Raw genomic sequence first — 19,735 nt, 5'->3', positions numbered from 1 at the left:
TTGACAGTGGAACTACCCATCAATATTGGGACTCGAACAGTGGAACTACCCATCAACATTGGGACTTGACAGTGGAACTACCCATCAACATTGGGACTTGACAGTGGAACTACCCATCAACATTGGGACTCGACAGTGGAACTCCCCATCAACATTGGGACTCTATAGCGGAACTACCCATCAACATTGGGACTCTACAGCGGAACTCCCCATCAAGATTGGGAATTCGACAGCAGAACTACCCATCAACATTGGGACTCGACAGGCCCATCAACATTGGGACTCAAAAGTGGTACGCAAAAGATTTGAGGCCATTCTCTACAACTAATGGGACTTAGCTTGACAGTGACATTTCACTTAATATTGTGATATTGCCACTTCATAATGCCTGTCACTAGAAGGACTCTACAGCAGAACTCGAAAGATGTAAGGTCATACTCTACAATGTCGTTCAGAGTGATGCCTGTCACTAGCTATAGTGGGACTCGACAGCAGAACTCGAAAGATGTAAGGTCATACTCTACAATGTCCGTTCAGGGCAACATTCACATTATCACTTCATAATGCCTGTCACTAGAGGGACTTGACAGTGGAATTCAAAAGAACAATGTCTGTTCAGGGTGACATTTATATTTTACCACACTAGTACCTGTCACTAGTGGGACTAGAGAGGGATGTTCTGTGAGAAAGTTGATCGGGACATGATATATTCTGGACCTATACAGAATATATCCTCTGTGTCAGATCTATTTGGACAAGACTCTGTACTGCACTTATTCTACCCGTAAAAGTCTAGAGAGGTAATACCTAAAGAGGTTATTCCCAGGGAATAATTCTGGGACAAATGCACAGGAGTAAAATTTTCAATAGATTTTTTTTAGAAAAATTTTCCTATAAGTTTGTTTTATACATCTGTCAATTCAACCCTGCAGACATTCTGTGATGTGTGTTTTGTTTTGATAAGATTGTATAAATAGATCCAGATTTTAAAGATGTTATCTATTCTTATCAACCGTGCTACACTAATACAACTGTTGTGATTTATTTACCTTCACAGATATCACAGTAGGAGCGCATGTGCTTGCGGTCACCATGGTGTTGGGATGGTGGTGGTTCCTCATAATCCATCGCCTGCATGGGGCAGTCGTCTGTGTCGTGTTCATCAAACACGTCACAAATATCACAGAACAGACGCGGAGGCGCCTTCGCTTTTGGAGTTCTGCAAAATAAAAATGACATTGAGATACTACATTTTGTGGAAATAGAGATAGTTGGGTTAATAGTAACAAAAGATATCAATAGTTTTATAGAATATTGACACACACATGTTGCAATTATTCCTTATTGAGTTAAAATATATTCAAGTACTACTGAAATAAAGGAGATCACAATATATAACTGAAAACTACCCATATTCTTTAAATTCTGCGGATAACACCAAATTTTTCATTCAAATCATCTAATTTGGATTTCTTTGACTTTGAATCCGAGTCAGATTATTAGTTCAAGTTAAAGTCAGAAAGGCAGTCTACTCACACTTCCATGGAGTCGTTACTGTTGCCATTGGTTACAGCACCAACTTCCATGGCTTCAAGACGAATTTTCAGTTCTGAATTCTTCTTCTGTAGATCCACAATGACAGAGTTGAGGAAATCCACCTATCAGACAAGACAATGGTAATTTATATGTTAAGCATATACTTGCCGACTTTCACTAGCCTGAGCTATGGTTCCATGATGCTTCGGAGAACAATAGAAAATGTATCTCCTCATTAGTTGTTCAGGCCAGTGCATTGTGAACAGCATTTTGGTGTTTGTTGTTGCCACCTGGGGGTGGGTCATTGGAAAAATGTCCTTCCTTATTGATTTGACAAAAGCAATAACTTATTTTCAATTTCATCTTTCTGAAATTTTGTCACAAGTGTGACAGTTGGAGACTTTTTAGAATATTTCGCCCCCTTCGGGGTGAGACAGGGTGATTTCAACCCAAGGAGGAAGGCTCTTACAGTAAATTGACAAATGTGAGTGTTGAGACCCCCTTAATTGTCTCAATCCAAAATAGATTTCTGATTACTTTTCTCCTATGTATGTGATATTAACCTTAAATCAATGTAAGACAATACTGATTTAAAAGTGGACTTGATATCATTGTACGGTTACCATGATGTCATATAATTGTTGTGAAAAAGAAATTTTTCCTCTCTCGATCCTAAGAAATCACACATTATAGATGTGGATTCACCTGTCCAGAGTAAGAGAAAGGAAGACTCCCTCCTTCAAACTTACCTGTCCCTCCACAGCTGCTTTCTCTTCCTGGAGCTTTGCAGTAAGGGCATCACCTGTAAAAAATTCATAATATGTTGAATATTCACCACTGATAGAAGTATGATGCAAAAAACATCAAGTTTCAATTTTTTTTTCCTCAAAATTAATTTGACATGATATAGCTTGTACCATTTTCACTTCTTAGCTGGCTAGCACTGTTTTTGAAATCATCGCTTTTTACAGGTTTTGACTTTTTCTAATTTCTGTGTTTTGAACTCCTAGTAACCTCTACAATGTAGACCTTGGAATGAGTAATTTAGCTTATGAACTTTGACCTATTGGTGACATTTTGACTGTTATCGATATCTAACCTACAGTTGTATGTGACTGCTAAACTGTCGACCTTTAAATTGCTTATGTCACGCAGTCTCTAATTTCTGAACTACTTGTAACCTCCAAAACTGTCACCCCTGGACAATGATCTTTGAACATGACAAAGTAGCTTTTGGACTCCGCAAGTGACCTTTCACCTACCTTGACCTTTACACTGTTAAACAGACATCTAACCTACCTGTGACTGCCACACTGTTGGCCTTGGCCTGTGCCACTGCATTCTTTGCCTCGGAGGCTGCTATTTAGCCTCTGCCTTAGCATCCTTAACAGCTTGCTCCAAACTCTTGACAACGTTTCGCAGCTCCAACCTCTCTTCCTCCAGGGCCGACACTGATGACCGGTACACTTCCAGCGATGAATTCTCATTCTTAAGGTTTGCAATCTATTCAAACCCAATAAAAGTTTTACAATAGTTACTTCCATCTATTGGAATATATACAAAAAAAAAATTTGTGAAGGTGTACATAACATTATATTCAGTTTGTTTATTTGCTGAATCTATCACCTTATGATTGTCTAGTGTCATTTTGAGGTGGAAGACTCCTTATATTAGCTTATAGCTACCTATAACAAGGCATCATATGGCAGGTCCATTAGCGTATGCTGAAGAAACTGGGGTTAAGTGTCTTGCTTAAAGGCAGCACAGGATAGTACACAATCTTAGCTACTATGTGAAACAAAAACTGCCCAATGTAGGGATTGAACCATACACCCTTGGGCTGAGCTTTGACAAAGACTTTCAAGGCCTGCATTAATATCTGCAGGCCCATAAAGATACATGCCTGAAATATTACAATATCTACCTAAATGAATAGGCCCTTGATTTACACAGGATGGTCAGATGCTCTTCTGACAGAGCTATCTCGGCCACTTTTGTGTTCAGACCACTTATATAATAAGTTGTCAACATAAGATACCCAAATGAACCAAATTCAAAATTACTGTAATGTGATTGGCTGAAAACTGAGACAAGATAAATCAAAGAACTGTTCTAAGGATATCAGGTGAGGTACATTTCACTAAATTTCACAATTTTCAATATTGAATTTTCAAAAGAAGTCACCTGTTTCTGATAAGTTTCAACTTCTTCACTCTTCTGTTGTAACAGCTGTGAAGAGTTATCGAGCTCCGTCTGTAGGCTTGTTTTGGCAGCATCATGTTTCTCCAGCTCTTTACTAAATCTGTAGACATACGAACACAATAAAATCAGGGTTACCTCAAATAGAACAGAAATTAAATAATCCCTCATTAATTATATGACATTAATTTCTTTAGTTCTGCTTACTTTTCATTGTTGTTTCCTAAACTTTATTTTATAATACAATAAATTTAAATATGGAATTTCCAGCCAAACAATTGATATTTGATTAAAAAAAAATTTAAAAAAATTACAGAGCAGTATTTTTTTTTTTTTTTTTTTTTATATTTTGGTAACTAAAAAGGTTTGATCAAAATCTTTTTAAAAATGAAATGGCTATATATAGAGTGATGACAAAGACTTTCTAAAAATAGTCACTATGGACCTTGAACTTGGTTTCCTTGAAACACAAACTTGTTCACAGTACTTGAACGATCTATGAAGTTTGATAAAAATTCTTTTAGAAATGAAGTATAGCTAAAGTGATAACAAAGAATGGACATATACGGTATGTAAGAATGAATCTTATATCCTCTCTACAACATCGCTGTGAGGGAGTCACTGACAATCACATGTACGAAGGATTGTTAAAACTCAGCAGGATACCTATGTATACATAAAACAAAGAGCAGAGGGTGGCTTCATTTTATTATTATTATTTTTTTTATGAATTCTGTAAATATGGTGCTAATACTACTACTGTATACTATATTGCACTCAAGAGAACTTTAAATACATGCCTTGTTATGCCACATGACACCTTATAGATGGGCCCTTGAAAGGGTTTTGGCATCAGAGGTACAGTTTTAGGAGTAAATAGAAATTATCTATGATTATGTAATAGTTCAATGCATTACTTTAATATGATGATTTTCAAATATTTTGTTTTGATATGCATAAATATTTCTAAATTAAAAGTGATAAAATGCCTCATCAACATATTTTATGTGTGTTTTAATTCATACTGTTATATACATTAATGTATACTGGCAATATATATTTGTGAACCATATTAAAACGTTTCATTTCAGAAATAATTAACCTTAAATATTTTTTGTGCTACGAGTAATCTCAACATTTTACATAATAATTAAGAGAAATTAATCATAAATTAATAAAAGACACCACAGCAAATTAACATGCATATAAGGTATACAGTAACTTAATACATGATAATAGGAAATGGAAACTGCTGGATTATAAAACAACAAAAGTTTAAAACTAATATCTAAAATATTTCCCTTATATTGATTTAGTTGTTACAATCTATTATACCTGTCGTAGCATCTGGACGATCAAGTTGGTGAAACTTGATGATAAGCATTATCCAACAGTTCTTTCTGAAAATTTTTTTTTTCTTTTTTGAAAAATAAATTGAAATCTAGAGTTTTACCTACAAACCATTATTTTGGACGGCAGGTTTAATTCTGATTTTCATTTTTCAATCCAAAAAGGTACAATATTTACATTGTCATAATGTTATCAATGTCAGGGTACTACAAATGAATTACAATTTTATGTTATAATTAAATTTGTATTAAACAGATCAAAACATGATTGCATAGCTTGTGACTTGTGTTGAAAACAAGCATTTTGTATTTTACCTCCGCATTGGAAGGAAATATATAAATAACATCAAAACTAAAAGAAAAATCTGCCATGCAATACAGGGATCTGGCTAAATCATAATTTGGAAAGAAAATACATTTCTGAGTTAGTTTGTGTATGGAATGAATATTAATTTACATAAAAACTCTACGAGTAGGAATGGCAAGATGGAAAATCCATAAAGTAATTTAAGATATAAGTTTTATTTCCTTAAAGAATTGAGCAATTTAAAATAAGACATGCTGAAAACAAAAGAAATTATTAACTACAGCACTGATGCATAAATGATAAACAAAATGATTCTTTTCTTGAAAATAATGAACAAAAAGTGACGCAGGCAGAGAAACAATCATACAACATGTAAGGTGATCGTGTCTTACCGGCAATGGTAGGGAGAGATGATGATCCGAGAAAATAGAACAAACAAAAAAACAATGATCAATACAGTGAAACACTACACATACACCGTACAGTTATAATACTGTGTGCTCAACACAATAATCTGTGGAATTTGTCAGCAATATTGAAAGCTCCAGATACAAACATCTTAGACATTCAAGGCCTACATTTTCACGTGTCTCCTGATCAGGGCCCCTATACTGTCTCATAAGCCTGTGTTTGAACTATAACTGCTGATTCAACATACAAGTTATAATACTGTGTGCTCAACACATAAATCTGTGGAATTTTTTAGCCACATTTAGCTCCTGATATATTCATCATTGAAATCTCAGACATGTTTCTCCTCAGAAGCCTTGTATTGTCTTATAAACATGTGTCTGAGCTATAACTGCTGATTCAACATCAAATAGCTAATGTCTATTTATTTATATGTACATTGTTCCCTAAGCATCCTTAGATTAAATGCTGATTTGAACAGACTGGACAGAAATGAAGTCCTTGTATTTATTAGAAAGTAGATGATTTGATCATATGAGCCGACTTCCATGTGAACTATGATTATATAACTAAATCCCTCATGCCTGAGATCTCAAGAGTAATGCTTTAAAGAAGATCATTAAACAGAAGTGTAATTTTAAAACTTACCAATATTGATTTCAAAGTAGCTATTTTACAATATCCAGTAACATTTGCTATCAGAGTTGTGATTGGTCAGATTTTAATGTCTATCAATGTTGTGATTGGTCAGATTTTAATGTCTATCAGTGCTGTGATTGGCTAGATTTTACTGTCAACCATTGTAGTGATTGGTCAGATTTTAATGTCTATCAGTGCTGTGATTGGCTAGATTTTACTGTCTACCATTGTAGTGATTGGTCAGATTTTAATGTCCATCAGTGTTGTGATTGATCAGATTTTAATGTCAGCATGTCACCAATCAGACAGCTACTACCAAGCATTAGGTCCATCAAGAGGTCTCAAATGGTACAGACATGATATGTGATAAATAATGTATAGATGAGCAAAACTCTAGACCTTATTTGAAAGAAGAATACAGCAGGCTTATCAAATGTTGTAAATTCTTATAGTTCAAACTGATTTTTACAGCAATAGTGTTTTTGATGTACAGAGAATCTTTGAATTAGCTTCAACATTATTTCAAATCCAACAGTATTATGGAAGATTGATCAATTCTCAAAAACATAAATTCTGAACTGCAAAAATTTGTGTTTCTTTCCTTAAATATCATTATCTAGTTTTTGACTGTAAATTCTTTTGCCATCTATACTGGACAGTACATATATTCAACCTAAGGGATTAAATGTAGATTTTTGATAGTGCTAATGAAAATGCAATGGCATAGACAGTTTGGTATCTGTGAGCTTACACACAAATTACAGTGAGAATGATTCATACTAGTCTATGATCTACTGGATAAACAATATTGTATTTATTATGACACATTTGCCTCCGACATAAAACAGTAAACATTTTTACCCAGTACCACCAGATATCTGTACACAGATGTAGTAGTATACTGTTCCTTATACACAGAGACAAGCACTGCTGTCACTTTAACTGCCATGGACAATGAGTTCACAAGCACTGCGAGTGTAGCCTTGTTCGGACCACTTAATATACTGTTATCCAGGCAATACTGATCAGAAGTCTGTGAAATTCCCTTCAAGAGGCAGACTCAGAAAATCGACACAGAGATTATGGAAATTGTTTCTGTATAAATTAGAATGATGTTACATGTGTCTTTATTAAAGAATGCTGATACAGTTTGATCACTAAAATTTCTGTTTTACAGAATTTAGAATAGATACATCAATTAATTCTAGTAAGAAATAATAAAAAAAATTTATTCAAAGTTTGAAATTCATATACTATAGTCATTTAACTAATACTACATAACAGTAGGAATATGTTGTTAGTCAAAAAACTAAAGTCCTGATATTTTGTTAAAGTATCAAGAATCGGGTTTATCAGGACCACATACTACAATGTATATTACAGGTATATTTATTGTTATCAGTTTGCTTAAGATGAATCAAATCAATTTTAAAAACTTTTAAGTGTAGTTTCAGACTAGATTAAATGTAAATCATTAAAGGGGCATAACTCTCGAGGAATAACTGAAATACCATAAATTACATAGCATATGTGTACCTGGAGTACTTAATAGTCATATTAATCCAATTTCACAAAAAATTGGCAGAGAGAGCAAGAATTCTGGACAAACTGTCAGACGGATAAACATTCTAATAACTTGATCCAATAATCCTTTCTCTACCCCATCACCCAACGATCTTCGTAAATTTTTTGTTAAGAAGTAATCCTTGATGCTGAGTATTACAAAACTTGTTATGTTACATACTAACTAAAGAATACACAGAATTAGCATTAGTTTTTAATTAAAATGTTGTATTGTCATAAATCATATATACATAAATTATTTATCCAGTAATAAGCCAGCAGTTGGACACAACAACTAACTAATCACAGAATTAGCATTAGTTTTAATTAAAATGTTGTATTGTCATAAATCATATATACATAAATTATTTATCCAGTAATAAGCCAGCAGTTGGACACATAAATTTTGACTAGGAGAAGACGGTTGACTTATTGCAGGACAAAGAAATTTGATGGAATTTCTGCTGAACTGTGATAGAATTGGTGGGCTTATCACCAGGCTTATTGCTGTATAAATATGATATGACAACTGTTATCACACGAATCATTTATGATTGGATGGCCCCAAACATGTTTACACATCTACCTACCATTCAACATACAGTGACAGGACTGTCAGTTATGTAAAACCGTATTCTTATCAGGTGTCCTTAGGAACAAGTTTTGAGAGCAAGTGTAATTTCGGTGGATGCTTAACTCAGACTTTGAATTAATTTTTGGTACAGTACCAAGTTTGTTGAAAATGATTTCTTAAGTCTCAAAAACTTGCAACCAAAGACACCTCTACATAAAATGTGAGCAGACCCCGCTGTCACAAGTAAATACATATAGGCAGTGAGAAAAACAGAGACAAGACTGTTGTTTCTATGTAAACGCATCAAGCTTGTTCGTGGGTATAGTACAACACTACATTAGAAACAAGGGAAATTCTCGTGTGAAATTCACAGAAATACTCGTAAACAATAAATTCTCGTGTGAAATTCACAGAAAAACTCGTAAACAGGAAATTCTTGTGGGAATTCACAGAAATACTTGAAAACATGAAATTCTTGTTTGAAATTTACAGACTGAAATACTTGTAAACATGAAATTCCTGTGTGAAATTCACAGCAATACCTGTCCACAATGTATTTAAAATCACAGGAAGTCTGAATTTTGAACTCTTCCAAAAATGAAAGGCTAACAAATTTCACAAGGGAATATCCCCATGGCAACACAGAAAAACAGTCACACATTGACAGTATAGATGAATATGCACTATTAGGACGCTCTCACTTTCATTACCTTGAGAATGACTTTCTAAAACTGAAATGAATTTAAACTAGCTATCTTAAAACCAAATCATAATCATTCTTACTGCAACACATTGTCACTGCAAGTCAAGGGGACATAACTCTACAGGTTGATGTAGAATTTTTCTTAATTCATCAAAGTACTTTTTATTTTTAGTACAGGATCCAAGTTCAATATTCAATATTCAGAAATAGACAAAAAAATATTAAATGTGTTGTCACAGACAGGGACGGAGATAAACAGTTTACACAACAAAAAAGTATTTTCCTCTAAGAATTATCAGCATGTTTCTTACAACATCAAATATGACTACGAGAATGCTACAAAAATCTAATTCACTATATATTATTATAGTAAATACTCTGAAGTGTTACTAACAATTACTTAACATCTTTCTAACATTTTACATGATGGAAGAAAAAGTAGACTTTTCATTAACACTGCATGAGGAAAAATGACCATTCATATCTTCATATCAAATTGTTCATTGCACAGAACAGAATAAATTGTCCTGAACAGATACTGGTAATCTAGCATTACCTTCAGTAATGACATAACCTGGTACTAATGTTGAATATCTCGTGTCCTATATTTTGCATACTAACTCAGTTATGAAGAATATAAAATCATGAAGTGTTATTAGGAGGTGGAGCAAACTTCCAGCTTATGGGATCGTCTTAGCAACATTTGTTGTAGATATGGAAACAAGACGATAGAATTAAAAAATTTGAGTTTGTTTTCATTTCATACATGAGACTTTAACAGTTTCTCACAAATATTTCATTTAAGCTCATCTGACGCTCACAAAAAATAGTCCTAAAATCTGTTAAATTGTACATGAAATGAAAACTTGCATAAAATCCTGTATAATAATCATCTGATTTTAAAGATAGTATAAGTATTTCATATACAAGCAACATCATGCAAGCTATAGTAATTCTAAAATAGTTCCTAAAACACAAAAGATGAAGTGAGTAGGAATTACCCTGCCGATTTTTACATGTATATTGCTGCTAATACATATCAATATAAGTAATACCATGTCTAATACTTTTTCATAATGTTTCAATCAAAATACTTCACAAGAAACACTTTCTGTAAAAAAAAATTTCCATTCTGCATGTTCTGTGAGTAAGTTTTTTGACATAATTTTTCATCCTTTACATTAATTTTTGTATTTAAGTTCAATTATATTTATTTCCCAGATTTAGTTATAGGTTCTCAGTTATTTGCATTTTCCCAATAATGAGAAAACCAGGGTTAGGATATCGAGTCCTGAGTTGATCACCTTAACGCAATGTAGCCTCACACTGGAGGTCTTTTCCTCATATTTTACATTTTTTTATGATATTTTCAATAATGACAGAAAATGGTATTAAATGAGTTTGAAAACAGCTATGATTTTTTTTTCTCCAGAGTTTGAAAATATCTATGACACTTTTTCCAGACTGATAAAAACAAACACGTCTGTGCTATATTATGGTGTGGTTAATTTAACAATGGAATGATATAGGAGGTTCGTGACGGAATCAGGGATGGTGTTCAGTGTAACCAGTAGAACTGTGGGAAGCCTACAGGGGGGGTTCATCTCAGTATAACAGTCAGATACGTACCGTGTCTGTAATGTCTCCACATCCTTGGACAGCTGCACATTCTGATCTTCAAGCTGTATATAAAACACAAATTATCCTTTATAATGATTTTACAATTTTAACATGCCATAGTGATAAACATCAGGAGCTTAGTTTAACCTGGAACATTAATAAATAAATTCATACTGTAAATTGAATAATTTCTTTTGAATCAGCACTATATTCGTAGTAAAAAAAAAAAAAGAACATTAATCTAAATTTAGCTTTATACTACACTGTTTACTTTTTCAGGGCCAGCCATACATATATTTTGTAATAAGTGTCATTATTATTTCATGAATTTGTGTCATTATACATGTACATCTAATATTATTCCTCTCCTTTTAAGTACATGCAAAGATGATTTTTCCATCTAAATGTAGCCAAACTCAGAAGCGTAAGTTACAGCATCTTCTAAACTTTTTCAAAAAAACCAAACTTTTCAATCTAAATGTAACCAAAGCCAAAAGTGTTAATTTTTGAAAACATAATACAGTGACTTGAGAACTGTTTTCTACTAGGTAAATTTCTGTTAAATGAAACCAAAGCAAGAATGTGGATTTTTGAAAATATAATACAGCATCCTGCAATCATTTCCGTTTTGAAATACAAATAGATATTTTTATGTAACTGTACCCGTTTGCGTTCTTCGGCGACCAAGTTGGAGAATTCTAGCTGTGCCTTCATAGAGTCTCTCTCTCCTTCCATGTCTTTTAGTTTCTGCTGGAGCTCCACTACCTTGTCTTTGTTTTCCTCACTGTCAACAACAAATTACCACTACATATATCTAAAACAAATTACCACTACATATCCCACAACAAACTATCACTACATATCCCACAACAAACTATCACTACATATCCCACAACAAATTACCACTACATATCCCACAACAAATTACCACTACATATCCCACAACAAACTATCACTACACATCCCACAACAAACTACCACTACATATCCCACAACAAATTACCACTACATATCCCACAACAAATTACCACTACATATCTCACAACATATTACCACTACATATCTGACAACATATTACCACTACATATCCCACAACAAACTACCACTACATATCCCACAACAAATTACCACTACATATCCCACAACAAACTACCACTTCATATCTGACAACATATTACCACTACATATCCAACAACAAATAACCACTACATATCCCACAACAAATTACCACTACATATCCCATAACAAACTACCACTACATATCCCACAACAAATTACCACTACATATCTCACAACAAACTACCACTACATATCCCACAACAAACTACCACTACATATCCCACAACATATTACCACTACATATCTCACAACAAATTACCACTACATATCCCACAACAAACTACCACTACATATCCCACAACATATTACAACTACATATCCCACAACATATTACCACTACATATCTGACAACAAACTACCACTACATATCCCACAACAAATTACCACTACATATCCCACAACAAATTACCACTACATATCCCAAAACAAATTACCACTACATATCTCACGACAAACTACCACTACATATCCCATAACAAACTACCACTACATATCCCACAACAAACTACCACTTCATATCTGACAACAAATTACCACTACATATCCCACAACAAATTACCACTACATATCCCACAACAAACTACCACTACATATCCCATAACAAACTACCACTACATATCCCACAACAAACTACCACTACATATCCCACAACAAATTACCACTACATATCCCACAACATATTACCACTACATATCTCACAACAAATTACCACTACATATCCCACAACAAATTACCACTACATATCAAACAACAAACTACCACTACATATCCCACAACATATTACCTCTACATATCCCACAACAAACTACCACTACATATCTCACAACATATTACCTCTACATATCCCACAACAAATAACCACTACATATCTCACAACAAACTACCACTACATATCTCACAACAAACTACCACTACATATCACACAACATATTACCACTACATATCTCACAACAAACTACCACTACATATCCCACAACAAATTACTACTACATATCTCACAACAAACTACCACTACATATCCCACAACAAACTACCACTACATATCCCACAACATATTACCACTACATATCTCACAACAAATTACCACTACATATCCCACAACAAACTACCACTACATATCCCACAACATATTACAACTACATATCCCACAACATATTACCACTACATATCTGACAACAAACTACCACTACATATCCCACAACAAATTACCACTACATATCCCACAACAAATTACCACTACATATCCCACAACAAACTACCACTACATATCCCACAACATATTACAACTACATATCCCACAACATATCTGACAACAAACTACCACTACATATCCCACAACAAATTACCACTACATATCCCACAACAAATTACCACTACATATCCCAAAACAAATTACCACTACATATCTCACGACAAACTACCACTACATATCCCATAACAAACTACCTCTACATATCCCACAACAAAATACCACTTCATATCTGACAACATATTACCACTACATATCCAACAACAAATAACCACTACATATCCCACAACAAATTACCACTACATATCCCACAAAAAATTACCACTACATATCCCACAACAAACTACCACTACATATCCCATAACAAACTACCACTACATATCCCACAACAAACTACCACTACATATCCCACAACAAATTACCACTACATATCCCACAACATATTACCACTACATATCTCACAACAAATTACCACTACATATCCCACAACAAATTACCACTACATATCTCACAACAAACTACCACTACATATCCCACAACATATTACCTCTACATATCCCACAACAAACTACCACTACATATCCCACAACATATTACCTCTACATATCCCACAACAAATAACCACTACATATCTCACAACAAACTACCACTACATATCTGACAACAAACTACCACTACATATCACACAACATATTACCACTACATATCTCACAACAAACTACCACTACATATCCCACAACAAATTACCACTACATATCTCACAACAAACTACCACTACATATCCCACAACAAACTACCACTACATATCCCACAACATATTACCACTACATATCTCACAACAAATTACCACTACATATCCCACAACAAACTACCACTACATATCCCACAACATATTACAACTACATATCCCACAACATATTACCACTACATATCTGACAACAAACTACCACTACATATCCCACAACAAATTACCACTACATATCCCACAACAAATTACCACTACATATCCCAAAACAAATTACCACTACATATCTCACGACAAACTACCACTACATATCCCATAACAAACTACCACTACATATCCCACAACAAACTACCACTTCATATCTGACAACATATTACCACTACATATCCAACAACAAATAACCACTACATATCCCACAACAAATTACCACTACATATCCCACAACATATTACCACTACATATCCCACAACAAACTACCACTACATATCCCATAACAAACTACCACTACATATCCCACAACAAACTACCACTACATATCTCATAACAAATTACCACTACATATCTCACAACAAAATACCACTACATATCCCACAACAAATTACCACTACATATCCCATAACAAATTACCACTACATATCCCACAACAAATTACCACTACATATCCCACAACAAATTACCACTACATATCCCATAACAAACTAACAAACTACCACTACATATCTCATAACAAACTACCACTACATACCCCTACTTATTGTTAGTAAAGAGACTCTGGTAAAAGAGGAGAACTTTTTATTGTTACTAGCTTGGTTAAGACGTGTACTCAGGACATTTCAGAACCAGTACAGGGTAACACAAAAGTAGAATTGGAACAATCTATTCTACACTTTTAGTGAACATTTTTCTCTAATTTTGATATATATATTTTTTATATTAAATTTCCACTGGAGTGAAGCAAAGCTTTCAAATTCTGGCCATATCATTTTTGTGTAAAATGTCCCAAATGTTTGAAAAAATAAATTGGCAATAACCAAATCAGAACTTGGCTTGCATATTATCCTTATACAACTACATACCAAATTATAATTCAATATCTATCTCTGTTGAAAAGTAGACAAGACAAGGGTAATACTATATGCCCCTGACAATAAAAGATAATGATCCTACACATGGGTTTAATTGAGATTAATAGAATCTTACATGGGTCTGTTCCGTGGACATGGATATCACAACCCAAGTGTAAGAGTTTGGCCAATCAGTACGAGGCTTGCCGAGTGCTTTCCAGCCTAACTCTTACACGAGGGTTGAGATATCCTTGTTCGCGGAACAGACCCATGATTGATTATTTTTCTCACATACTTGCAAGCAAATGTTAGTTTTTATGAAAGTTTTTCATCACACCATCTTCAACACTCCTTGGAATGTGCGTCAAAATAAATGACGTCATCATTTAAGACATAGTTAACATAAAATGATGACGTTACGTTATTGTGAGCAGTGTCATATAGTGCATGCCAGCTGTCTTTACCCCCCTGTGCGAGATTAATTTTTAATCTATCTTTTCCCTAGCAACCGCCGGATAACCCTGTGAAGTATGTCAGAAATCACTATCTTAAACTCCAGCATTAAGGTGGATACTTTATGTAAAGTACAGAATTCTCAACAATGACTGTTACACTTACAGCTGTGTCTGTAACTCCCCTGTGGTGGATTCCTGCTCCGATAACTGTGATATCCTCTCCTCGTGTTGGCTTGTCTCCATTCTTAGCTTATCAGCCTACAAATTAAGTTGATCATGATAGTATATCAAACCTATGTAATAGCATATCACCACTACATATCCCTCTATATATTGGAATCTAGGTATGTAGTGGTATTATGACTTTGGTTTAAAAGCATTATCAGCAAATTGTGAACTAACATGATTTAACAATAATTCATGTTCTATCCTCTTTAATCATAACAAGAGACCCAACGGGCCTGCATCGCTTACAAACCGGTTTGTCTGTTTTAATGTAATATTTCAGGCACAGATCTTGACAAACCTACAGATGCTAATACAGGCCCTGAAAGTCTTCGTCAAGGTCCATTTTTATTTATGGGTCAAGGTCACTCCTATTTACAGTACCCTATCCAAGAAACATCTAACCCAATGTATTTTTTGTTTTAGAGAAATTGTTTAAGTTGATGGTGAAAGACCTATAAGTTTGAAAGGCAGACAGTCCGACATCAAACACACCTCTCTTTGTAGATCTTCCGATTTTTTCTGTAGCTCCTCAATCTGCATGTCCTTCTGTTGTAGTGTGACCTTGCCCTCTATTACCTCCCTTTGTAGACTCTCTCGCTCAGTAATGGCTGCGTCTTTCTCTGATTGAATGTCGTCTTTCTGTTTCTGCAACTGGAATATAAACAAGCAGCCAATATGTAAACAATGACTTTATACAAAACTTCAAAACAATATTGCCATTGTGACAAGAGAGTTCTATAAGAATATACACTGACACAGCATCTCTGAATTTATCTGCTAAGACAAACCTTTACCAAACAAACTGTCTCATATTACTTTCATATGGAAATGGTTCAGGAGCATTATCATTTGAACAAATATTTCTATACAGTTTAAAAGTAAGAGAACCATTATTAAACTTATTCTTTTAGGTGGTAAGCATGCATGCGAAGAGACTACCATGTATCACAAATGTTATTGGATTTTTATGCTTGATATTATGCTGACTGAACTCTGTCACCTTCATCAGACAAAACACCAGTGAAATGTATTCTGAGGTGTTCAGTACACCAGATTGTGAAATTGTGTGTATATTGGCAGAAGTGTATGAGATTGTAAGATTGCCTTGGCCATATCTTTGTTTTTTTCTCTCTCACTAAAGCCACAGGACACAGCTGTAACACGATGAACTGTAAATATGAGGGTTATAGACATTAGATGACTCATACCTCTTTTTTTGACTTGTTAGATTTGTCAATCTCAGACTTAAGGTCAGAGATCTGCTCCATCACGTTTTTGTGCTCTGCTTCAAGTTTTTCATATGTGGACTGTGTCTTGGTGACCTCTACACGAGCATGGATAAGGTTTCCGTTCAGCGTCTCTTTCTCTGCTTCAAGACGCTTAACTTGTTTCTCGGCCTTTTCCTTCTCAAACTGGATATATACAAACATATTGCATAAATAGCTAATCAAACATGGTACTAAGACATCTCAGCTTCAGCACTTACATATCAGATTTACACCCACTGCAAAACTTAGGAGACTGTAATTATTTGTAAGACTTGTATCAATACTTTTCATTGTTAATTATTTTTATTATTTATGTATTGAATTAATCATATTACCACCAAAACAGAAATCTGTATATCTCACTACTATTTGCTCTTTTCCACACAAATGTAGACCAATACTTCCTCTACATACAAATGTATTTAAATTGTTTTACACTGTTTTTGACTTTTGACCTATCCTTCTCTAGAATAATGTTGTCCACCCCAGTATCTGACCTGTCTATAGAAATTCCTTCTTTACCATAATGTTGTCTTAACACAAGGTTTGACCTTTGACCTACTGACAGACCATCCTACTATCTACAATTTAGGAGTCTTACACAATGTTTGACCTTTGACCTTCTTTCAGAGCATCCTAATCTGACCTTTGACCTACTTTCAGAGAATGTTACTTTTCAAGCGTTTCATGCATTATTGTCTTCTTTATCTACATTAACCAGGTCTTTCTCTTAATAATGCTGACTGTACACAAGGTTGGATCTTGGCCTCATCCTCCTTCAAAGACTTATCATGTCTTATGCCATGTTTGACCTTTGACCTGCCTGTAGAGCATCCTTGTTTATGGTAATGGTGTCTAAGACATGGTTTGACCTTTGACCTACCTGTAGAGCATCCTTTTCTATGGTAATGGTGTCTAAGACATGGTTTGACCTTTGACCTACCTGCAGAGCATCCTTTTCTATGGTAATGGTGTCTAAGACATGGTTTGACCTTTGACCTACCTGTAGAGTATCCTTTTCTATGGTAATGGTGTCTAAGACATGGTTTGACCTTTGACCTACCTGTAGAGCATCCTTTTCTATGGTAATGGTGTCTAAGACATGGTTTGACCTTTGACCTACCTGTAGAGCATCCTTTTCTATGGTAATGGTGTCTAACACCCGTTTGTGTGCCTGTGTCTGGACTTCCTGTTTGTCGAGTTCCTCTCGGTTTTGTTCCAGTTGTTTTTTAAGGCTGTTGATCTCCCCTTGTTTACGTTGTATGGCTTCTTCCTTTTCTTTTTCAAAATCTTCTGACTTTGTTTTCATTTTATTGTTGGCTTTATCCAAGGCTCTTTGCTGAAAAGAGTAAATCCAATATTTGTTATATTTTGGTTGCCTCTGAGTACTGGTAACCTTAACGTAAATCCCTACTCGGAACCAAAGTTACACAGAGTAATTTGTAAACGGCCCTTTTCTGTTGAATACAGCAATTTCAAATATAAACATCTTTCAAATGATAAATGACCTCAGTTTCAATGTTCCATAACTTCCGCAATGAAGATTTTCCATACAAAAGTATTAAAGAATAGTAAGAAAATTCCTAATCTAAGGATTTTTCTTTAAATCCAATAATACACTCCTTGGGAATGTTTTAAGAGAGATGTAGAGGTAAGTAGGATTCAAGCACTTCCAGACAAGTCAACTCATAATCATTTCATTGAAAGGAAGCATATTATAACCTCAGTTTTGTCATGAAATAAAATTAAACTCAAATGCTGAGATGACAGGTAAGCTAGGAGATGGTCTTGGCTCTGCCTTATGTTCAAGCTTAAAATTAAGATTCTACACTTTGAAGCTATGCAATAATATTTCTGAAACAAAACTCAAAATCACACTAGAAATACTTGTAATATTAGGCCCTAAACCTTTTACACTCATCTATTCTTACCATGTCTTCAATTTGACTCTTAAATGTGTTGATATTTTCTTCATGTTTACTAATTAAATTCTCTTTCTCCCTCTCTCTCTCTGACTGAAGTTGTGTGAGTTGATCGTTAATTCTTCCCCATTTTTGAGTAGAATTCGACAAGTCTGTTTGTAGCTCCTGAATTTTTCTGAAAATGACAGCAGATGTAACAGGTTAAAAATCACTTTAATGACATGTAACTAGACATATGCCTTTCATCAAGACAATACTTAATACACACACATATATATATACACACACACATATAATTATCACACATTTTATAAAACATACTACATCATGTATTTTAACTTACCTTAAAGTTTACAAATCCTTAATTATCAATACTTAGATACTATTGCACTTAACAGTCTGTGTTTTTCCTATTGTTATTTTCAAGTCTGAATTCTAATTTCAACTTAAAAGAAACTGCAATCTATTTTTTTCCCACATACACTTCATGTACAAAATAGTTTTAGTATCCCTTTCACACAAAGTTTCATCTCCGTTTTGGGAGATTTACAAAAAGTTACTTTACCATTTCTATATTTTGAAAAGTCAGTCCCCACTATCTGTCTAAAACCAAATCTTCCAAGTAAATCTACCATTAATACTTCAACAGATATCGATATATCTCTAATACTTAAACACAGATTAGTCACTACTAATTCCCTGGTGAACAGAGTAAGAATTTCTTCGTACATTCCCCGGCCCTCATGTAGAACCAGCACACGCTGGTAGGTCATTTTCCCATCCA

General features: G+C 34.3%; 1 protein-coding gene across 1 annotated transcript in view; it reads right to left on the bottom strand.

Annotated features, from left to right (window-relative positions):
* LOC117332697 (CAP-Gly domain-containing linker protein 1-like) overlaps positions 1-19,735 on the bottom strand; it is a 103,766-nt gene that overhangs the window by 21,043 nt on the left and 62,988 nt on the right. The window contains 13 exon segments of the mRNA XM_033891698.1: positions 1,050-1,219; positions 1,537-1,658; positions 2,286-2,338; positions 2,836-2,896; positions 2,899-3,039; positions 3,721-3,838; positions 10,911-10,963; positions 11,565-11,685; positions 15,697-15,791; positions 16,254-16,412; positions 16,970-17,173; positions 18,153-18,368; positions 18,961-19,126. Coding sequence (XP_033747589.1) covers positions 1,050-1,219; positions 1,537-1,658; positions 2,286-2,338; positions 2,836-2,896; positions 2,899-3,039; positions 3,721-3,838; positions 10,911-10,963; positions 11,565-11,685; positions 15,697-15,791; positions 16,254-16,412; positions 16,970-17,173; positions 18,153-18,368; positions 18,961-19,126 — 1,679 coding nt within the window.

The sequence above is a fragment of the Pecten maximus genome, chromosome 8 (assembly GCF_902652985.1).
Source record: "Pecten maximus chromosome 8, xPecMax1.1, whole genome shotgun sequence".
NCBI classification, from domain to species: Eukaryota; Metazoa; Mollusca; class Bivalvia; order Pectinida; family Pectinidae; genus Pecten; species Pecten maximus.
This window is presented reverse-complemented; position numbering and strand designations above follow the sequence as displayed.